This window comes from Talpa occidentalis, unplaced genomic scaffold (genome assembly GCF_014898055.3).
Source record: "Talpa occidentalis isolate TD23 unplaced genomic scaffold, MPIMG_talOcc4v2.1 talOcc4.2, whole genome shotgun sequence".
Lineage (NCBI taxonomy): Eukaryota > Metazoa > Chordata > Mammalia > Eulipotyphla > Talpidae > Talpa > Talpa occidentalis.
The window spans coordinates 56703456-56727609 of NW_023602073.1; the positions used below are offsets into that span (position 1 = coordinate 56703456).

General features: G+C 42.0%; 1 protein-coding gene and 2 pseudogenes across 1 annotated transcript in view; 1 reads left to right on the forward strand and 2 right to left on the reverse strand.

The window, feature by feature from the left end:
- Positions 1–5866: 5866 nt before the first annotated feature.
- NUDT3 (nudix hydrolase 3) overlaps positions 5867–24154 on the reverse strand; it is a 105796-nt gene continuing 87508 nt past the window's right edge. The window contains exons 3-5 of the mRNA XM_037519545.1: positions 10939–10983; positions 9384–9468; positions 5867–6585 (exon numbers count right to left, since the gene is read on the reverse strand). Coding sequence (XP_037375442.1) covers positions 6407–6585; positions 9384–9468; positions 10939–10983 — 309 coding nt within the window. The 3' untranslated portion in view covers positions 5867–6406. The remainder of the gene's footprint in view (positions 6586–9383; positions 9469–10938; positions 10984–24154) is intronic.
- On the reverse strand, positions 19541–20979 carry LOC129146450 (cyclin-dependent kinase 1-like; annotated as a pseudogene).
- Positions 20714–21000, forward strand: LOC119253079 (60S ribosomal protein L37-like; annotated as a pseudogene).

Below are 24154 nucleotides of genomic sequence, written 5' to 3' on the forward strand. Positions count from 1 at the left end.
AATGGGCTTCCGCTTCCTCTTTCTGATACACTTATATTTATCAGAAAGGCCAGAAGCACTTGCTTGTCTTTTACAGCAGCTCCCAACAGCCTCAAATGCTCTGACCTCCTTAAGCACATGGCAAACCGGTAGCTTTCTTCAAGAGAGACGCACGATCTAATATTTTACTTGTTCTACCCACCAACCTTTGCTTTGCTTATAAACCGGTTTGAAGGTTTTCAGACCATGAAACAATAAAAGCTCACCCAATATTTATAAAACTGCACCACATACTGTATGGTTATTGTTATGATTATTTTTTAACAATAGAGTGGACCGATTATTTTTCTAACTACTCACTGTGACATTACATGGCTGGGCCCTGGACTCACTCATGCATCTGTGCCCTGAGCAACATGTCTGTGCCATCCACGGGTGGAAGCGAGAGGGTGGGGCTCAGAGGCTGAACAAAACAGCTGAAGCAAATTAGAGTTTAGAAGGGATCGTGCCCTTGGATTTGGAGCAAAAAACCGCTCACAGCCATGTGGGACGGGGCCAAAGGGCAGGTGTGTGTCTGCGCGCTGTCCTGCTGTTCCCTTTAGAACGCCTTCATTTCTCAGAAGAAACACGAGACTCCTGCTTGCTGAGCAAAGGCCCCGTGAGTCCCCCCCTTCACTTCAGGGCGCTGGGAGCTCTCCAAGACCTCGCTTCAGATCCGTGTCTGGTGGCAGCTCCCTGTGGAGCAGGGAGCAGGCCTATCTGTTCTGGTTCCCGGGTCTCTTGATGGCCGACCTCTACTGTTCCTGCCATAAGTCAGACCTGTTATGCTGCTGGGGGTCAAGTAACCAAAACTAGATGTCGTCCTTGGGTCATATATCAGTAACATACTTTCTGCACAACAAACAGAAGTCAAAGAGCAATATTCAACTCTGAAAATTTTTTTTTCAAAGGGAGAGAGAGGTGAAAGAGGCTACGGGGATCTGTTGCTGCCCGAGGTTAACATTTCCATTCAGCACAAAGTGCTCAGAAAGGCAGGCTTGCGCAGGTGAGCTCCCTGGCGGAAAGATTTCCTGGCAGTGAGCTGAGCCACTTCAGCCCACACGACAGAGGGGAGCGCAGCCTCAGGCGCAACCCTGGCACTGAGGCAACTCACTTCTTTCCCCTGAGACTTCCCTTTCCTTGCCCCCCTCTCCAAAGACTTAAGATTTTGATCTAAATGCCTAAGCAGGACCTCAAGAATGACTTCATGATATTGTTGAGATGTTTTCTGAAAGGCACACCCCACAGATAAACTCCACAGATGGTAGGTGATTTAGCAGGAGATTGTTCCAGAACCAGCATGTAAGTTCCCTGACTCAATGATTAATTGAATCTTCACATTGGTCTGGCTGCAGTGGGGCTGGAAGATTGGGAAACGCATTAAAATGGTGATGAACAACAGTGTAGTTTATCCTTTAAAGCTTATCTCCAGGGTTTTAAATGCCTTTTTGGTGTCCTAGTGGCCCCTGTTCAGGGTTATGAGCTGGAACAGAAAGCAAAGGAAACCTGCAGTAATTAATTAAACAACCGATTGCTAAAGGAACAGAGGCAATGACTCTCAATCATTTAGATAATTATCTTGCTTTTTCAGCCAAAAGCACTTTCTTCTTCCGAGAGCCCCTTCTGGTCTACTGGATTCAGTTAATCCACGGCTTGTCTCTGAGCTCCCCTCACAGGGCAGACCGGCTCCTATCCTAACACAAGCTCTAGGTCATCCAATCCTCCCTACAAACAAAGTTTTAGGGCAGAGACTTGCCTTTTTCACTTAAAAAGTTTCATGTTGTACAGTGTCATGTGGCCCCAAATCAACACCAAACAGGATTCTTTCTCTTTTTATTTATTAACTTCAGGGACTGGGAGGACAAAGTATTTGGTTAATCTAATGGTGAGCAGTATCATTTTCTTAGATGTCCCGATTAGGCCTCTCACATCCCTGAAAAGGCTATCAATGAAAAAATGTGGTCAAAATGTGAAGCTGCGCTACAAGAAGGCAGCTGGCTTCTGCAGGAGAATCTGCCTGAAATCTCCGGGTTCCCAGGACCTGAGGTGACCTCAAGTCAACCTGACGCACACACAACAGTATCTTTTATGAACTGCAGTCAATGTTTCCCATTTTACATTTTACCTGAAAATCCCCAATGTCTCACTGTGCTAGGTGCCGTCTACAGTAACACGGAAACACAGCTTTCCTGGGTGGGCAGGCCTCTGCCGCAGTGCTCACCACAGAACCCAGAGGCAGGTGCTCTGACTGAACAAGGCTGAGCACACTGACACCAGCAGCTGCAGTCTAGAAAGCTCTCTCAGTCTTGGGCAAACAGGCTCTACCCCAGCTGGGCTCAGAAGGGACAACTGCACCTCAAATGGGCAGCGTGAACGGCATTGCTCTGGGGCTCCGAAGTCTCTTCTAGAGTCTTCAAGAGTAAGAATTAAAAGAGTGATTTGCATTTGTTCTAATCACCATTAAATAAGCCTCCTCTTCCTAGAGCTGCTTGAGTTAACTGTCCTGCCAGTCTATTTTTTTTTTTTAAATAAAGACATAGATTATGTTGTCAATGCAGGTAAGACCAGGATGAAGCTACATCATCAAGGATAGCTATCCCTCATTTCTCTTAAAGCCAAGTTCATCTCACACAGTAGAGACTTCTCCCAGGATTTCTTCTACTTCTAAATCTATTCTCAACTACGATGGGCTTAGAAGACACTTCAGAAATATTAAAAATCACACAGTTGTGGCAAAATTTAAACTGTGGCTATTAAACCCTTTTTGTGAACTAACAAAATGAACGTGGCTCGGGTTAAATTGTTTTTAAAAAACATCTGGTGAGACCTCCACAGGCATTAACACAGCACTCGACGGAAATGACAAATGTGTAAGTACAATGTGCAAAACACACACCAAACAACAGTCCAACAAATAGACTGACTCCTCCCCTGGTTAAAGAGGTTTAGAAGGAGCTTTCGATGAGCACTGAGGTGGGGAAGGAGAGGAGGAGGAGGAGAAGGAGTTCTGTGTGGAACATTTTTCCTTCTAAGAAGCAAGGCGAAGAAACTCCAAACAGCAAAACAGAAAAGCTTCGTTGCGATAAAGGAACTTGACTATGTAGCAACACACAACACTGCCGCAAAACAGCCCCAGAGGGCAGTGACCTCCTGGGCTCCCCGGAGGCCACAAGAAGCAAGGCCTGCGTGCCTCGCTGCTCCACAGCACTGCACCCACCACAGAGGCGGAGGCGGAAATCCTGCAGCGACACCACCTTCTAGGCCTTCCTGAGTCTCCGAGGGGGTGATACTCTTTGATACCCACACTCTTTGATCCCTCCAGATGGCCTCCGCTCAGACTCAGCAGTGAGGGAGCACACGCCATGCAGGGCAGATGGGGCAGCAGACACTTGTAAAAACAAAACAGAGTCAACTCGTTCATTTTTCCATCCTGTTATTTTGCTATGAGAAAAATCTAGACTTCCGTCTCGTGGACTGCAGTATGCAGGAAGGCTATAAAAAAATCTAACATGGCTGACTCATGGTAGCTCTCCTGTCTATCTTATGGAGAGGGAGGGAGTCAGCGAGGGAGGGAGGGAGAGAGAGAGAGAGAGAGAAAGGGAGAGTGCGTGTGTGTGTGTGTGTGTGTGTCCTGCTCCAAAAAGACTGCAAACATTTGCAGCAATAACTGCAATTTATAAACTAAAAACAAATTTTAATTAAAAAATAACCTGTTGAGACCTTTCTCTGTAAACAGAGTATGGTGGACTCTAATAACCAGAATCTGGAACGCTCAGTTTCACTGTGAGCAAGACTTTATGTCTGCTCTGAACACAGGAGCTAAGTACAGTGTACCAGCCGAGTAAGGGGCAAATCGGTGTCACCGAAATATTCTGTAATTAGGGTAATTTTTGTGCTTTGTGTTGTTTCTCCTTCCTTTCTTTAGGGAGAGATCAAGGTTTTTGCAACCAAGGGTCTAACTAATCTATCACAAAAGCACTGTGACCACACAGCCAGCCATGGTGTTTATGGTGCCAGGAAGGGAAAAACACCAGGCCCTGCTCATCAGAATCTCAGTGCAAAAAAAAAAAAAAAAAAACAGCATCAGTTGCAACAATTCTGGTGTTGGACAAAACCTCCTTTTGTCAGCTAAGAAGGCATTAGCACAATCTCTTCAGTTAACTGCATTAAATAGCATCCATTCATGTCACTAAAAAATACATCTTGGCACGGTTCACTTTCCTGACCCAATGACACCGACAACAATCCATATTGGATTTTTTCAGGGTAGTGCGCCGTTACATCAGCCCAGTAAAAACATCTTCAGATCATAAAAAATCCACAAATTACTAGTAACACTGCAGTTCCTTCTTGAGGAGGGTGGACTGTTTTCCTGCAAAGCACTTTTATTCCATATTATAAAGACAGAACTGATTTGGAAGAACGTATTTTAGGGATTCTACTTAGCATTTACTTGAATTTATTTTATTTTCCCCTTTATTTATTTGGACAGAAAGTGAGAATGGGAATGCCCTGAATCAGGCAACCAGCAGCAGGGTGTTTGTTTTTTAAGTAGGACTTGAACAGTGGAGTTGGCTGTGAGACTTAATTCCCAATGCGCTGCTCCTATCACTTTCCCAGAGGCAGGATGGCGTCCTGAGGAAACCGCAGGCACTACTTTCTGACTGTATTTCAAGACTGGGAGACAGGCTGCAAATCGAGACTAAATAGCAAAATTTAAGGTTCACCATCACCTGATGTCCCTCAAAATGCTGACCACTGAATGCCACAGGCCTACCAGATGTACACATTTCTCTTAGGAGGAGGGAAGAGCACATGCTTTTCAAAGTTTGAGTATTTATTGGAGCTTTTAAATAAAGAGAACTTCGATTTTAATTTCACATCTTGGCTATGTTTTGACAAAGGAGATGCCACTGAGAGGACAGCAACAAACTCCCGTCCCAAGCCAGGGTTCCATCAGTGCCCCCCTCCCAGTCGCCTCTCGCAGCATCTCAAGACCCTTTTCTGCTTACTGCCCAACTAAACAACACAATTAGCAAATGAAGCCTCTACCAAAACCAACAAGACATTTTGCAGCGAGCCAATGCATTATATAGCTGTTCTAGTAAATGACTAAGCATTCTCCCACACCACTTCTCGGCAGAAGATGGATCTTTTACATCCCAGGGAGAGATAAATTTAAGATTTCTGAGCATGCTCCATGGCGCAATTGCAAGTGCTATAATATTACAAAGACAAGCAAACACCTGAATTTTCCTCCTGTGTACTTTTCAGGAACTCAGGACTGTACAGCTGCATTTGCCAAGTACACTTGGATGCTTCAGAGCACAAGGACAATATCCAGTTCAGCACGGTGTAAGGCGTGTATGCACAAGGAGAGAGGCTGTTGTTGGCGATAAATAGCGTTATGGAAAAATTCCAAACCAGCAGGACAGAAACAGTGCTCGATGCTCCAGTTTTTTTTTGATCGTAATCCCAAGTATCCAGTTCAAATCCCTACTGTCAACATGCAGGGAGGAATTCAATTTCTATCACCGTTTCTCCGGATCAGGGCTGAGGCCATTTGCTCCTGGAAAAAAAATGTTTCTCCCCATTTCTTTCTTGGCATGAAAGCACAGCTTCGAGAGAACGCCATGAGTCCTGGGAGCACGATGAAGGTAGTGAAAGTCCTCCCACACCCGACATGACTACAATCAGTGGTTGGGGAAAAGAAAGAGGACGGGGTAAACTTGCCTAGCAACTAGCATGAAAAACAAAAACGCAAATTAATTGCGAGGCTCTCCATTTCAGAAACACCCCAAATGCAAAAAACAAAACAGAATCTTGAAAAATTAAAATTAAGTTCTTCTTCTAGAAGTCATTTATTTACATATTATATGCCCAGTATATAATGTGTAGATAAATGTAACCTGCGGTGAGGGTGATCATCCTACTGAACTGAACAGCACATTACAGGACAAATGCCTGAAAGGTTTCATCTCATCTTATCTTTTAATTAAAAAATAATAATAATAAAAAAATCAAAGAAAAGTGTCTGGCCAGGGTTGGGATGAGACAAACAGGAACATTTCAGAATCCAAGGCAGAGGGAAGGCTGTTCGCCTCTCTTAGAGAACTGGGGGGTCGCAAAAGGGAGGGACAGATCTATCATGCATGAAGTACTTACAAATTACATACCCGATCCCACCCCCTCAATAAAAAGAGAAGAAAAAGCCCCATCACTTAACACCAAACAGTTACATTATCAATAAACCCTTTCTCTGCTGCCCGTCATGCCTTATTTGAAAAGAGGAGGCCTGTAAGGGGAGGTGAAAAGAGCGGGGGTGGGAGGAAAGAGCTGCACGTCAGTCTAGTCTCCAATTTCCAATTTTCTTACAGGGAGTCTTCAGTCATCTGATGCCCGACATCGAGGTCTGAGAGGAAACCGCGTATGTGGTGGTCACGACTGGGGTGCCGTTGTTGGCTAAGTAGCCTTGCCTCAACGTTTCAAAATATGATGCCTGCACAGGCTTGTGACACTGCAGCACTTTTATGGCATCTTCTACTTTAAACCATTCCCTCTTCCTTCCTGTGGAGGCAGAGAGAAAAAGGAAATTAGTAAAAAAGGGAAGCAATGAAGTGTTTTTGATCTTGTGGCTTTTGAGAAAATGCAGAGAACAGGAAAGTCTTGGTTCTCAACACTTAAAATACAGAAATACAATTGTATTTTTCCTTTTCTCTCTTTTTTTCTTTATTGAGGTAACACGGGTTCAAAACACTGTATGAGTCAGAGACAGTTTTATACCTCTTCAGATATATGTTACCACATCACACTTCTCCTTTTCTATTCTTTTTTTTTAAAAGATTTTATTATTATTATTTTTTAAAGAATTATTTATTTATTTACACAAGCACTGGGTACAGTCAGAAGCACAGGAGGGTGAGAGAATTCACCAGAGCCAGAGCGGGGAACAGAACAGGCAGACTGATGAAGTACACTGCTGAGGGGAGCAGTGGGCGGCAGGAGAGGTCTGCGCACCATGTGGGACCCTCGCCCGGCGGCCGGGGATCAAACTGGTGCTGCAGAGGCTGCAGGCAGCTTTGCAGCCCAGTGCTCAACCGCTGCGCCACCGGGGAGGCCCTCCTTTTCTATTCTTACACAAGTAATGTAAGCACACTTTGCAAGTTTAAAATATTATAAAATTGCCTAACAACGACAACAGAAGAAATCTCAAAACTAAAGAGCTAATCATTACTGGGAGAAAGTCTCGCTCTTTCAGAGATCACCCTTGCTAGCGGCTTCCTCTTGAGCTCTTGGGGCTCCTCAGGCTGCATGCAAGCAGCTGACGCCCCCACCAGGGTCCCATCTCCTCCGAAAGTCACATGAACATTAGCTTCCAGAATTACCAAGATAGATAGCTTATAACTAGCTATTTCTTTTTAAATTTTTTATGAGTAATATATCCATGATACAAAATGTTTTTTTAAAAAGAAAAAAAATCAACAAAATCATTATTAACTTTTTTTTAAAGATTTATTTCAATTTTTAAAAGATTTATTTTATTTATGCATACAAGAGCTGGGGTACAGGCCAAGAGATGTGGGGGGGGGGTGAGAGGGTTTACCAGAGACAGAGTGGGGAGCCGAACAGTCAGACTGAGTGAAGCACACTGCTGAGGGGAGCAGTGGGTAAGTCAGGAGAGGTCTGCTGTGCCATGTGGGTAGCTTCCTGACCAGCTGGGGGATCGAACTTGTGCTGCAGTGGCTGCGGACAGCTTCATAGGTTGTGTCTGAACCCCTTGCGCCACCAGGGAGGCCCAGAAATGTTGATCTTGCTGCATCCCTGCCCATGAGGCTACATTTTCTTTATTACTGCCAAAACTTCAGGTGAAAACCAGTACTGCATTTTTGTTTTTATTTCACATATCTATTTTAATGTAGTCTAATTAGTGTAGATATGATTGTATACCCTCACTAAGACCATTTTATAAGCACTTTCCCATCATATCTACAGTATGTATTTAACAGCTGCATAACATTCCCACGGACCAGTGCATCTTAAGTCACTTAGTAGCCACTGACTTGTACATTTATGACATGATTTCTCATGTGAAAAAAGGCTCACTTGAAGGAAGGCTCATAGCTTATTCCCCATATTTCAGATTATTTCATTTGCATCAATTCTTAGAAGTGGGAGAACAAGGTAAAAGGCTCATTTGGATGCTAACAGAGAAATGGTCGCTTAAACATTAGTATCACGAGTATGTGATTCCCACTCGACAGACTGCTTTGAGCACAGGCCATCCCACACTCATCTCGCTCCTTTTCACGCCCCAACACTGGCTGCCAATTTTTAATAACCCCCCACGAAACGTATTTACTTAAGCATATGGTGTTCTTACCAGATACAAACCCATTAAAAGCTGAGAGCTCTAAAATGCTCAGATAAACAGCATGAGGGGCATCATGGCAAAGTACACACTAACTATTTAAAGGGAGAGGTTTGGGCAAGTGAATTTTATCTGTCTGCCATCTTAAAAACAAATTAAATTAGTATTATACTTATAAAAAACTTTTCTTCGAAGGCAAAAGATTAAACCATGAACCAACCTCAGTTTTTACTTCAAAAGACACACACACAATAGTGATCTGCACAAAGAAAATGGCTCCTGCGGAGAAAGCTGGCAGCCCTTGGAATAAACTGCTCCCGCTACTTTGTGGGGAGGCGCTAGTACCACAAACAATTTTTTTCAACAATGTGAATCAGTGTCACAAGGAGTAACCTAGACCCTGCTCTCACCCGGTGTGCCTGTGGGCCTGGCACTGGGGAGGCCCGTGATCTGCGGAGGAGGACCGGATTTGACTTTAAAAACAATTCTTATTTTTTATGGGCCATGATGAAGTGGACATGCTCCTTTTATTAAACATATCTTTCTAAAACTTCTTATTTTTTTTTTTTTTTTTTTTTTTAATAGAGGCATGTTTTATCTATTTACCTATTCGTTTGTTTGTTTGCTTGCTTGTTTACACATGCACTGGGCACAGTCAGAAGCGCGGGAGGGCGAGAGAACTCACCAGAGCCAGAGCGGGGAGCAGAGCAGGCAGAAGGACCGAAGCACACCGCTGAGGGGAGCAGCGGGCGGCAGGAGAGGTCCGCGCGCCACGTGGGACCCCCCTCCGGTGGCCGGGGAGCAGCCGGGGATCGAACCGGCGCCGCAGAGGCCGCGGGCAGCCTCGCAACCCAGCGCTCAACCGCTGCGCCACCGGGGAGGCCCTAAAACTTCTTATTTTTAACCAAGTTTTTATTTCTGGTTCTGGGTGAGGACCTGTGTGGCTGCGAGGGCCAACAGCAGGGAGGTCTCTGGCGGCTATCTGGGGATGACTTACCAATGTTAACTGAGTCCTCCCAGTCTTCCAGCACTTCTGTGACAATGAGCACATAGACATACGTTCTGTGCTTCCTCTCCTGGTTCTGAACAGTAAAGAGAGAAGGACAGAGAAGTTTTTCCTTAGAGAGAGACGATTACTTAAAAGACACACCCTTATTATGCCTATGTCCAGAGAGCTTAGACGAAAGGATCCCTTATCTTTTATCATCCTACAATCACACATGGAGTAGAGCTGGATGGTTTACATATGTACTTGAATTTGAGAGTGTGCTCTCTGGTTGGGCTTCTGAAGCCAAGGAGATACTTTCTTTTTTTGTTCCTCTTCCCTTAACTGTAACTTCACAAAAATGCTGTGAAAGGGAAGTTCATGACCTCTCAAAAGGCACCAAGTAAATTTAGCCAGAACATCATCAGAAAGAGAAGCGATAGAAAGGCGAGATTTCCATCAGTGGAAGCAAGCTGTTAATTTAGTATTGCTCCCCTTTCCCAACTAACCCTGCTTCTCTCTCTTTCTTTTTAAAGATTTATTTTTATTTATTTATGCATATAAGAACTGAGGTCTAGGCCAGAGGTGGGGGGGCGGGTGGGTGACAGGATTCACCAGAAAGAGTGGGGAGCAGAAGAGGCAGATCCACTGAAATATACTGCAGTAGTTGAGAGAGGAGAGGTCTGTTGCGCCATGTGGGTTAGTTCCCTAGCCAGGGATCGAACTCCTGCTGCAGTGGCTGGCGACAGCTTGACAGCTCTGAGACTTTAACCCCTGCACCACTGGGGAGGCACCTCTACCCCTGTTTGTCTTTATCCCTGATTTCTCATTTTCTTGTATCTTCCTCCAAATCTCTACATCAGTCTATTCTCCTGTTTCTCTCTCCTTTACTACTTACATTTTCCCTCTGTCTTCTCTACACTTATCTATCCTTCCTCACATCTTGGGAGGAAAGGATGCATGGAAGAGGTAAGGATGGAAACTTCTAGTTTGGAGGAGAGTGTAGGATTTAAAAAAAGATGACTAGCTTCTCTGCTGTTGTTGCTTTGCTTTGAAAACTTGGTGGAACAAAGATGGTACATTTTCTAGGTTGAAATTACAATGGAATGAATGGTTATGTCTCCTAAAAATGAATATATTGAAAAGAAATACTAAATGTAAGTGGTTGGTAAAAAAAAAAAAAAAAAAAAAAGAATATATTGATATCCTAACTCTCAATGTGTTGGTTTAAGGAGATGGGGACCTCTGGGAAGTGATTAGGACATGAGGGTAGACCCTCAAAAGAGGGTCCCTATAACACAGGGCCACCTTCTTTCTTCTACCATGTGAGAACAGAGAGAAACAGCTGTCTATGAACCAGGAAGTGGGGGCACACTAGATACTGAATCTGCTGGTACTTGATCTTGGACTTCCTAAGCTCCAGAACTAAGAAATCTGTTTCTCCTACCATAAGCCACTCAGCTTAAGGTGTTTTGTTATAGTAGCCTGAATGGACCAAGACAAAGATGTGTGGGGTTATTAATATACCAATTGCACCGAAGATTTTAATTCAGAAAGTCTAACTTACCTCAAAAATTCCAACTAATCTCCCCAGTGTCCCTTTTACTCCAGCCTGAAAAATGAAAAAGAAAAATTAAAACATTGGCTTATATTGCTGGTCTCAATTGGAATCTTTTTGAATAGTTTGTAACACAGAAATAAAACACAAGAGGACACAGTTCAGGCTCCAGGTCTGAGGAGGTCACACTAGTGTTTCCTGTGTGCCACAGACCAATAGCAGGGTGTGCTCTGAGAGCGAGAATTCCTCCCATCTCCCTGTCTTCCTTCCCATTGCAAAGCTGGCCAAACAGAGCAAGGTAATCAAAGCTATGAAGTCATAGCAAAGATATTTTGAGGTATTAATTACTTCACTCATTCATTCAACAAATATACATTAAATGCCTATTTTAAGCCAGAGGACAGTGTAGATGCCAGAGGGACAGTGATGAATAGGCCAGAACACAAGATCCACGAGAATAAAACTTTATCTGTGTACTGTATACCCAGCCGCTGGCTGCCTGTGTACTGTATGCCCAGCCGAGGACAGTAAGCAGACGCTCAGTAAAGTTAACAAAAACACGAGCCAGGATATTCTGCTTGTGAAAGGGGCAGAGTGATGGGGAGAGAGGTAGCTTTGCATAATGAGGCCCGTTTAGTATAAACTCCACATGTCCCATCAGCCCTTTACAAGTTTTCTGATGTGTTATAGGTATGTATCAGTGTATTCTAATTACTAATTTTTTGTTCAACTATAGCTACCTATTTCCATTATGTATGTTTTTATTTCTGTAACTTTTTGTTCTTTTAAAATAAAATTTATTCCTTCATTTACTATTTGAACACCTTGAACATATTGCAGTTCTTTGTCATGCCATTCTATAAAATTCATTTAATCTAAAGTAAATTCAAGTTCCACGGTGAAGGGCTTACTTGTGAGGCCACTTTCACCAGGGTCTCCAGAGTCAGGTCTTAAAGTGATCGTTTAGGGTTCCAGCTCCAAGGTGAAACTACAGATAGAGCTGTGAAGCTGTTGGGGTGAGTGGGGTTCTTGGGTCCCTCTGAGAAAGATTTCAGCAGACTTTCCTGTTCAGCAGCACATGGCACGTTAATATTAAGGAAAAAGACATTTGCATAGATATAAACAGCAAATTGCATTTTAAAGGTTTATTAGGAAAAAGAGACACTTGCATAGACATAGGCACGCAAAGAGCTGTATTTTTTTTTTTTTTTTAAAGATTTATCTATTTATTTATACAAGCACTGGTCCAGTTAGAAGTGTGGGAGGGTGAGAGAATTCACCAGAGTCAGAGCGGGGAGCAGAACAGGCAGACTGACAAAGTACACTGCTGAGGGGAGCAGCGGGCAGCAGGAGAGGTCTGCGCACCATGTGGGATCCCCGCCGGTGGCTGGGGATCCAACTGGCGCTGCAGACGCTGTGGGCAGCTTCGCAGCCCAGCGCTCAACCGCTGCGCCACTGTGGAGGCCCAAGAGGTGTATTTTAAAGAGAGCAGGTTTAAGAAAGAGACGCCTGCATAGAGGCAGGTGGGCAGTGGGACAGGATCTGTGTTTTGCCAGAGCAAGAGATATTCTTATATACTGTTCCATGGGGGGGATTCATTCCTTTGTGAAATTTTATTGATTTGGGGTCAGGTTGGGTTGTTTTTCTGTTAACAGAGAATCCTTTCTGACCCCACCTCAGATTCCTGGAAACTTTCACAGTGAGTTTAATGACTTGACTCCATAATTGTCTCTACCCCCACCTCGAGTTCTTAACCGTGTGAAAACGTCCACACCTAATGTTCTAATCCAAGCTTCTACCAGAGTCAGAAGGTGGCTTGATTCCTTCTTTTAATGTGCACTGCATCTGCATGCTCTCCCTCCTCACTCCAGGTCCGACCACCAGCCACCCAAGGTCAGACAGGCTATAGCTTTCCCTTGCTGCCCTGAGATCTGTTTCTGCTTATGAAGGTATCCACCTTGCTTTTGAGTCAGGTTATGTCTTTTTAGCTTTTGCTTCTTCTATTTTACAGCTGTCTCTCGTAAGAGCAGGAAGGATGAGAGACAAGGGAAAGATGAACCCTGGAAAGCTATAACTTGTTTTCTATTACTGCTGTCCTGTTATTTGTGTAAGAAATATTTTATAATAGAAATGACAGAAGCCAATTTAAAGCCCTAACTCCTGGGTGAGTAATCTTTTGAAATTAATTTTTGCTAATTACTGTCAAGGAATTCTTTTCTCTTCTCTTTCCAACACGCTTATTTTCCTGGCCCATTCTTCTGCCATTTGAGAGGCTTTCGGTTTACTTAAATGGAAGTCTGTATCTTTTCTTATTTAAATTGCTTCTCTACATTTTTAGAAATAATTGCATCTATAGCTGGCTAAAACGAGCTAGACTGTACTCTAGGCTTAACCAATGAAGCTGTGTGAACAAGTGGAACAAGCTAGCCTGGGCTGGAATGACAATTCTGTACTCTGATCCCAGGCAGCCTGAAGACACCAAGATCTCTCCTAAGACATGTCACTTGTGTTCTCCCCTGAATCTCCACTGACAGGGCCTGGAAGAGAGCTGTCAGGCTTGCAGGGAGGAGAGGCTGGTCAAGAAAGTTTTATAGAGGCCATCATTCACCTTTCTCATCTGCAAAGTGAAGAAAGATGAGAAGAGTTCTCTGTAACAGTTACTGTTCAGTTAATTTGTTCTCCTTAAAGCTTAGGAAAGGAAATTATCACCAAAGTTTCAGGCTACAAGTTAACTTAAAGTCATAATAACTCAATCTATTTAAAACTTTTGTTTAATAGTAGTAATTTAAGGATTCAATGCCAACACCTCTATATGATTACATTGAGTCAGCTGGAGTTGAAAAAAATATAAAAGCATTTTTTTAATGAAATAGACACGTTTCTAGTGTGAATCAAATGCTACTGCCATATGTACACTAAATTTCAGGAGCTTTTATTTTTACTGCTAATAAATTTTCAAGTTGCAGAAACTAACAGCAATTTCTAATTGTCCCTTAGAATTCAAGTTTTATACACACGCTCTGGGGAGCTAAGTTAGGGAGAATTCTAAGGTGATCCTACCAATGGTTCAATGGCAAAAAGAAAAATATTACTGTATTTACCAGTATTTAAAATTGAAATTTAGCAGGTTTTTTTAGGAGGCAGCTCCTTTTGGCAAGAAAAAGATTTTAGTTCTTTAAAGTCATAATGCTGACAAAGAAAAAGATTCCTCAAAGGAAAAGATGCTCCAGGACAAAGTTCACCATAACCATTTTATTTCTCTACAGTTTTTCCCAGCCCAGAGTCCAACTCTCATCTCCCTGCTCTTTCTCAGATGCTGCCATAGGCAGAGAGGGAGTTATTTTTATCTGTCACATGATTCTTGCATGCAGTCAGGGTAGGCATCAGGGTCACATTTGACAGATATTTGGCTCAGATGTGGGGATAAGATTTGATTCAGGGTACATGTAAGTTTGGTCCAGACAGGATACTGACTGGTCTGGACTTACTTTTCTCAAAAGTTATGTTAAAGCAGATACAATTTCAGTCTATGTCAAAGCCCCTAATTCAGAGCATGGATCTTTACCTAGCAGTAAGATTTTCAACTAAATATCTACTGCTCTCCATTATTCAACATATACAGGTGAATGCTTCCTTGAACTTTGAAGTATATGATATTTTAAAATCTAGTTAAGGGGCCTCCCTGGTGGCGCAGCGGTTGAGCGCTGGGTTGAGAAGCTGCCCGCGGCCTCTGCAGCACCGGTTCGATCCCCGGCTGCTCCCCGGCCACCGGAGGAGGGTCCCACATGGCGCGCAGACCTCTCCTGCAACCCGCTGCTCCCCTCCGCAGTGTACTTCAGTCCTTCTGCCTGCTCTGCTCCCCGCTCTGGCTCTGGTGAATTCTCTCACCCTCCCGCGCTTCTGACTGTACCCAGTGCATGTATAAACAAAACAAACAAACAAACAAATAAATAAGTAAAAACATAAAAAATAAAAAAAAAATAAAATCTAGTTAAGACTTTATTACTTTAGGTCTAGTTAACAAAAATAATCTGAGCAACTATTTTTTTAAGTAGAAAAAACACAGAAGCAATATCCCCTTTGAGGTGTATTAGTGGGATTAGAAGTATTTGTCTAGAGAGGGCTGGATCGACCAGAGACTTCAGAGATTCTACCTTTCTCTCTAGTTAACTCCCTGAGTTGCATGCAAAAACGGATGGTCTTCTGAAGCAGATTAACTTTCTGGTACCCGCCAAATTTAGTAATTTCGGAAGGAAAGAATCACAGTGAAGACAGAAAAAGTAGATGGGAAGCCACTGTGGGCTCATGAGATCTCAATCCAGGGTTTTATTTTTATTTTTAAATGAAATAACAGTTTCAAATATAAAAAAGTACAGAAGGTAATAAACATTCAGGTCACCATTAGCCAGCTTTATCAAATAGTAAAGTACCAGTTTGGTATTTATCATTCTCTTACATGTTTTTTTTTTTTCTACTTAGTATCTGTCCATTATTAATTCAGAGTATTTTCTGCATGTTTCTCTACTCTTAAATAAAAGAATTATACCTTCTTGTAACTTTCCCCCCTCAATATCATATTTCTGTGTTTTATTTTTATTTTTTTTTCATGTTTTTATTTATTTGTTTGTTTGTTTTGTTTATACATGCACTGGGTACAGTCAGAAGCGCGGGAGGGTGAGAGAATTCACCAGAGCCAGAGCAGGGAGCAGAGCAGGCAGAAGGACCGAAGTACACTGCTGAGGGGAGCAGCGGGCGGCAGGAGAGGTCTGCGCGCCATGTGGGACCCTCCTCCGGTGGCCAGGGAGCAGCCGGGGATCGAACCGGCGTCACAGAAGCTGCGCGCAGCTTTGCAGCCCAGCGCTCAACCGCTGCGCCACCGGGGAGGCCCATATTTCCGTGTTTTAGATACATGTAGTTCTAGTTAATTCATTTTAATTGCTAAACAATAATCTATTTTAGAAACTTACCATAATTTATTAATCTATTCCCTTGTTGTAGACATTTATCCTGACATTTTATTATAAAAATGCTGCCCAGTGGGCCTCCCTAGTGGCACAGGGGTTAAAGTCTCAGTGCTGTCAAGCTATCGCCAGCCACTGCAACATGAGTTTTTTTTTTTTTTTAAAGATTTATTTATTACGCATGTAAGAACTGGGGTACAGGCCAGAGATGCGGGGGAGTGAGAGGATCCACCAGACAGAGTGGGGAACAGAACAGGCAGACAGGAGAGATCTGCCTTGCCATGTGGGTTTCTCCCCGGCCGGCTGGGGATCGAACTCATGCTGTGGAATGCTTCATAGTATGGTGCTCAACCCCTTGCGCCACCAGGGAGGCCTGCAGCATGAGTTCTATACCTGGCCAGAGAGCTAACCCAAGTGGAGCAGCAGATTTCTCCTGTCTCACCCACAGCTCCCCTCAGCAGAGTATTTCAGTAGATCCTTTTCTGCTCCCCATTCTGTCTCTGATGAATCTTCTTAGGCCCCCGCACCTCCCGCCTAGACCCCAGTTCTTGCATGCATAAATACAATAAATTTTTTTAAAAAAATGCTGCCCCCAAAACCAACAAAAACCTCTCTTGTAGAAAGCCTTATTACCTACCATATAGGAATGTCTCTTAGAAAATAGAAGAATGTAGGCCTCCCTGTTGGCGCAAGAGGTTAAGCATAGCACTATGAAGCTATCTGCCGCCTCTGCAGCACAAGTTCGATCCCCAGCTGGCCAGGGAGCTACCCACATGGCGCAGCAGACCTCTCCTGTCTTGCCCACTGCTCCCTTCAGCAGTGTATTTCAGTCAGTCTGCCTATTCTGTTCCCTACTCTGTCTCTGGTGAATCCTCTCACCACAACCCCATACCTCTGGCCTGTACCCCAGTTCTTGTATGCATAAATAAATAAATCTTAAGAAAAAATAGAAGATGTAAGATGTATACTTAAAAAGTAAAAATTTTGAAATAGGGTCAAAGAAACTTCAGTTTTCCTGCATGTTAACTTGCGCTCTTCAGTGAATCAACAGTAGAGATGGCTACAATTCTCTACCTCACCTGTGTCCATGTCCTTTGAACTAGAATTTTAAAGTTCTTCCTATCAGAGATAGAACCTTTTTACACAACCCTGTAAAAGTCTGGCCTAGTGACTTGCTTTTGCCAACAGAATGCAGAAGGATGGGAAACCAATTCCAAGTGTACGTGATGCAGGGGGCCTTGCAGTGTCCACTTTTTCTGCTGGAACTCTGCCACTGCCATGTGAGCTAGATTCTCAAGGATGAAAGACCCATCTCAGTTGAGGTTATCACAAAGTAGCCTAAAAGTCTAATCTCCACTGTGTCAGAGACTAGCCAAGACCAGCAGACCTGCCTACTCAACCCAGACCTGCTGTAAATATCTGAGTAATCCAGCTGACATCAGGAGCTGACCCATGGACTTGTGAATAATATTGAATGTGGAAATAGTTTCTTAAACTGATGACACACACACACACACACACACACACACACACACACACACACACACACAAACTGGTAACTGATATATTCTCCAAGCACACAGGTAATGCAAAAGCTCCCATCAATCATTCTTGTTCCTCTTGAGTATATGGTATTAGTTGTCAATCTTCTTTATTTTGGGTCAATGACAGTGAAATCATACCACAAAATTGAAAACTTGAAATCACACACTTTTTCCTATGTTTCATGGACATTCATATTCATTCTGGGAATTTAAAGTATATCTTATTTGACTGCTGGCCATCTGACTGATCCTCAGAAATTATGTATATCTTCATCTTTACATTGTGATATCTTCTTCCAATCTGGCACCACACTAGTCTTTTATCATTTTTGACATTCTTTGCTAAATCATGCTTTTGGGTGGGGGTGGTGGTAAGTGACATATCTTCCTTTTAATTGTGTCCTTATTTTTCTTTGCAATGATTGTAACTTATAATGTGTGTGTTTAAATATATTAGTTGAAGGTAGTTCATGACTGTGATGATATAAATGATATGTATTTCACACTTTCAATTTCCATTGCTTGTATGCTAATCATGTTTTATCAGACTTTGCTAATTTTGTGTGTTTATTTTTTAAAAGAAACATCTGTGTCCCAACGGCATAAAGTTAGTCTCTCATATTTTTTCTAGTAGTTTGAGAGGTTTATACTATAATCCATCCCCCCAAATTTGGGAATTTATTTCCAAATAGCCAGTGATCTAGAAACTCCAAAATAGATCAATGGATATTATCTTTTTAATCTAGTTATTAATTTATGTACTATTATCACTTTTATAACTAATATAAGCTAACATAAGTAACATATTTCAAAGCTGGAAAGGCAGTCACCCTATCTGTTTTCTTTCCAAAAATCCAAAGCCATTTCTATATTTTCCACATAAATTTTTTTATATATAGAATTATTGTATTTTGTTCATGTAGAATGATACTTACATATTTAAGTTATACTTTTGCAATTAGAAGATGGAGTACAGTTTTAAGTTTTATAACAAAGAAAAGAAAAATACATAAGGCAAAAACAGTAAACAGTAGAAATGTAACTACTGTTGATATTACATGTGAAACAGTCAGAAAACTACATCTTCCTAATCTGATTGTACAGATCGTTAAAATATGGATGTTTTAGTACCATTTTTCCAGAAATTTGTTTGTCTGGATCGCAGACTAACATTTTCAAGAGCAGATCCAAATCATTTTCATCCCAAGTCACTTTGACATGGTATGCTAGATTTTATGGTTTCCACTTAGGAAATGTATTTTTTTTTTTAAAGATTCATTCATTCATTCATTCATGCATAGAAGAAATGTGGTGTAGGCCAGAGGTGAGGGGTGGGATAAGGGGACTCACCAGAGAAAGAGTGGGGAGCAGAAGAGGCAGATGTACTGAAATACACTGCTGAGGGGAGCAGCAGGTGAGACAGGAGAGGACTGCTGCGCCAGGTGGGTTAGCTCCCTGGCAGGGGATCAATCTCAGACTGTAACAACCCCTAGCCACCTGAAACTTAACCCCTAGGCCACCAGGGAGGCCCACCACTTAAGACATATATTCTTAGAGTCTTATAATGATTTCATTTCTAGCCACAATTCATTATTGGGAGTGGCCAAAGTTCCAAAAATTCTGAAGAGTTAATCAGTTTCTTAATCCCCACAGAAAGGTGATTTCTTAGTTGCCAATTCCTCAAATATGGTGCCTATATTCCAAATGTCAACTGGAGGTGAATAGCAAGTTGTACTTCTGAAGATCTATACCAGAATGTTACTACCTCATACATATACACTCTAGCTAGTATTCCAAAAGCTCTGGCAAGGCCCAAATCAGCCAGTTTAATTGTTCCTTTGTCATCAATCAATAGATTTTGAGGTTTTAAGTCTCTGTGTAGAACTCTTCTAGAGTAACACAATCCCTTGGGCCTCCCTGGTAGCGCAAGGGGTTAAGATGCAATCTATAAAGCTATCCGCAGCCACTGGCAGCATGAGATTGATCCCCCACCAGGGAGCTGACCCACATGGCACAGCAGACCTCTCCTGTCTCGCCCGCTGCTCCCCTCAGCAGTGTATTTCAGTCAATTTGCCTGTTCTGCTCCCCACTCTGTCTCTGGTGCGTCCTCTCACCGACCCTCCCCCTGCCCACCGCTGGCCTGTACCCCAGTTCTTGTATGTATAAATAAATAAATCTTTAAAAAAAAAACACAACCCCTTGTAGCATTTGGTACAAGTAACTCTTAATAAGTGGAAAATCCATGAATTGACCAGGAGGGATAGAATCCAAGTATTTCTTCAGATCCATGGAAAGAAATTCAAAGATGTGATATAACCTGGAACCCTGCATAAGTACATCTTACATACTGACCATATTTGGATAGCAAAGTTCTTTTAATAGGGAAATTTCCTGGATTGCAGTACTAGGAACTGCTTCAATTTCTAGTCTGATTTTCTTCATTGCTTGACCTGTAGTTTTGTGTCTACCCTTATACACAACTTCACAGGTACTGCTCCAATTTCTTCTATTTTGATATAGTCATCCATAATTAAACCAAGGTTATGGTAGATCCTGGCTGTGGTGAAAGAAGGGACCACAACCACATTAACGTAGCTCTTAACTTCCCAGAACCCATTTTGAAGTGATGTGCTTCCACATAAATTAAAAAAAAAAAAATCAATTTTTCAGATCTATTGAAACATATTTTTGGGATATTGGTTTTTATTTGAATTTTATATTAATGTCAGGAAGCCACATATTTACAGTATTTGGACTTGTCATCCAAGAATATACTACCTTTCTCCATTTACCTGGGTCTTCTGGGTTGATTTCTTCAACAAATTTCAAATTTTTATTATTTTCATTATAAAGATGCTCTACTCCATCAGTCTAAAGCAAGGCATTTTTGTTTTAGTCACTACTGTATTTTTTAAAGTTACATATTTCCTAACTGACTAATATTGATTTAAAGAGACATTGTTGGTTACTGCATTAATTGATTAATCTTATGTCCTACAACCTTTTAAGTGCTCTTACTAGTTCTACTAGTACCTGTTTTTCCTTCTATTTTCAAGCTAATGATCACGCTATCAGCAAATAAAGAAAAGTTTGCTTCTTCCTTTTGAATCATTATAATTTGTATTTATATGTGTCTTACTGCAGCGGCTGGGACCTCAGTCCAACAGTAATGGCAGCATGACAGCATGCATCATTATCTTATCCCTGCCTGTTATGAGAATGTTTGGAAAATTTGAGAACTGCTCTTCTGCCCTTTTTGGTCTCGGCTGTAGAAGCAAGATGATGAAGGGAACAGCATCATTTGGAAAGCGCTGCAGTTCGAGGCACATGTGCTACCGCTGTGGCTCTAGGCCTGCCGCCTTCAGAAGCCGACCAGAGGCCACCCTGCCAAGAGGAAGAGAAAGCATAACTGGAATGCCAAGGCTGAAAGACAAAACACCACTGGCACTGGTCAAACAAGGTGCCTAAAAACTGTATACCGCTGATTCAGGCCTGGATTTTGTGATGGGACAGCACCTACACCCAAGAGGGCAGATGTTGCAGCATCTATCAATAGTTTATCTTAAGGATTTCAGCAGCTAGTCACGCAATAAATGTCTGGTTTAAAAAAAAAAAATTCAAGATTATTAAGTTCACTATAGGTTTGATTAAACACTCTATCAAGTTAAGGAATTCCCTTTTATCTTTAGTTTATTAAAAGTTTTTATAATGAATGGGTACTCAATTTTCATAAATTTCCATCATTTATTGAGATAATTTTTTGTATTTTAATCTCTTAATGAAGTAAGTTACATAAACATGTTTTCTAAGGCTGCACTACCCTTGCACTCTTGGGATAATCAGCTGTGTGATATTTTGAAAAAGCCTAAGATTCTATTTGCTCTTATTTTACTTAGGGCTTTTGCATCTATGTTCAGAAGTGAGAATTTATTGTTCTTTTCTACTTTCAATTATCAAGATCAGGGCTCAGCAAATCTGTCTGGTCACTGTTTTTTGTAATAAAGTTTTTTTCTTTTTTTTCCATTTTACCAGTTTTTAATGAAAGCTGTCTGTAACTTTATTCCTGCATCTTCTCACTTGTTCCTTCCTTGTGTCTGCCCTTCCCCTTTCCTATTTGCGTTCTAGGATCATTTTTGTGGTCTTTGCCCACATTTACTCTAGGGCTGACCACCCTGCTGGGGTGAATACCCACATGAACATGTATGCCATTCGCCTTCTGCTGCATTCATTCAAGGTAGATGACATATTTTTTTTTAAAGATTTATCCATTTATGCATATAAGAATTGGGGTACAGGCAAGAGGTGCAGGAGGTAAGAGGATTCACCAGAGACAGAATGGGGAAAAGAACAGGCAGATCAACGGAAATACACTGCTGAGGGGAGCAGCGGGCAAGTCAGGAGAGGTCTGCTGCGCCATGTGGGTAGCTCCCTGGCTGGGGATTGAACTCGTGCTGCAGTGGCTGCGGAGAGCTTCATAGGTTGCGTCTCAATCCCTTGCGCCACCAGGGAGGCCCTAAATGACATATTTCTTCCTGTAAACCTGGATGTTTGGCCAATTTGCTGCCCTTTGTCCCGTCCTTAACAACCTGAAATTCATCATCCTTCCAGATCGGCATGGATTGGACACTGTACTTCTGTCTCAGCTCTTTGGAAAGAAAGGAGACATGATCTTCCTATGAATGTGGGAGGGTACATTGAAATGCCTCTGACAGTTCTTGTTCCAGTCAGAAGTCACGAAGGGAAATAACTTTGTTCTGGCTGCTGGCACTTCAACCATGGTTACAAAAGGAAACTAAAGCTTTATCAGTATATAGCCATGTGCATTCATTTAAGTACCTTCTATGGGTACATTCATATTACAACAACAGGATTGAATATTTGTGACATATACCTTATAAAATCTAAAATAATACTTATTATCTAGCCTTGACAGAAAAAGTCTGTGGTCAGTGATCAAGATTACACTAGCTTTACAAGAGGTATGGAGTTACCCTTCTCTAGAACAGTTTTTTTGTTTTTATTTTTAATTTTTTGGTAAGACTCACATAGCTTGATCTTGGTATTTTCTGTTGGCAAGAGGGGTGATTACTGCTCAATTTCTATAAAGATCAATCTACATATACATTTTCTAATTTTTCTTAAGTAAATTTGGGTAATTGTTTTCTAGAAAACGTTGTTATAAAAGTTCTCGAAGTTTTTTGTTTGTAGTTTTTCATAATATTCCCTTAATTTAAAAGTCTCTATTATATTCCATTTTGTTCCTTATTTACTGGTTGCCTCCTCTTATTTCCCTCATTGGTCCTAGGAGAGATTTGTCTGTTTTGCCAGACAAAAACAAGCCATTTTTGATATTGTTAATCATTTCTAATTTTCCTTATTAATCTCTGCCCTTTTCTTTGTTATTCCTATTCTTTTACTTTTATTAAGTAGCCTGCTGCTTTTTCTCCCTTCTTTAATTTATTGTTTAATTTACTTGCTGTCTATTTTGTTTTTAATAAAAGCACCTAAGGCTCCAAGATTTGAATGAGCTGCATCCCATAAGTGAAGACATGGAGTACTTTCACAACTGTTCAGCTCAATTTACTTAAAAATTTTTATTGTGTGGGCCTCCTCGGTGGCGCAGCGGTTGAGCGCTGGGTTGCGAAGCTGCCCGCAGCCTCTGCAGCCCCGGTTCGATCCCCGGCTGCTCCCCGGCCACCGGCGGAGGGTCCCACATGGCGCGCAGACCTCTCCTGCCGCCCGCTGCTCCCCTCAGCAGTGTGCTTCGGTCCTTCTGCCTGCTCTGCTCCCCGCTCTGGCTCTGGTGAATTCTCTCACCCTCCCGCGCTTCTGACTGTACCCAGTGCATGTATAAACAAAACAAACGAACAAATAAATAAATAAATAAAACATGCCTCTATTAAAAAAAAAAATTTTATTGTGATTTATGCTTCAACTCAAGGATTATTTAGAACATTTCCCCCCATTTTCAAATATATGCTTGCCTTGCTGTTGAGCTGGCTCTATTGCTGATTTTTGTATCAGACTATATACAGTCCATAGGATTGATGCTCTAAGATTTTTAATATATCCTTTATAGCTTAATATATGATTAGCTTTTATAATTCTTCCATGTACTTGAAAAATTTACATTGTCTTTGATGGATGCAAGGTTATTTCAATATAGGTATTTGGCTAACCTTTTTTTTTTTTTTAAAGATTTTATTTTTACATATAAGAACTGGGGTGCAGACCAGAGATACGGAGGGTAAGAGGATTCTTCATAGAGAGTGGGGAGCAGAACAGACAGACCCACTGAAATACACTGCTGAGGGGAGCAGTGGGTGAGACAGGAGAGGTCTGCTATGCCATGTGGACTGCTCCCAGGCTAGCAGGGGATCTAGGGATCAAATTCATGCTGCAGTGGCTGGTGATAGCTTGATAGCACTGTGTCTTTAACCCCTGTGCCACCAGGGAGGCCCTAGTCAACCTTCTTAATAGTGTTACTCAATCCTTCTATTTTTCCATCATTTCTATTTTTCCTATCAGTTTCTTTCTTTCTTTCTTTTTTTTTTTTTTAAAGATTTCTTTATTTATTTATACAAGCACTGGGTACAGTCAGAAGCACGGGAGGGTGAGAGGATTCACCAGAGCCAGAGCAGGGAGCAGAACAGGCAGAAGGACTGAAGTACACTGCTGAGGGGAGCAGCGGGCGGCAGGAGAGGTCTGCACATCATGTGG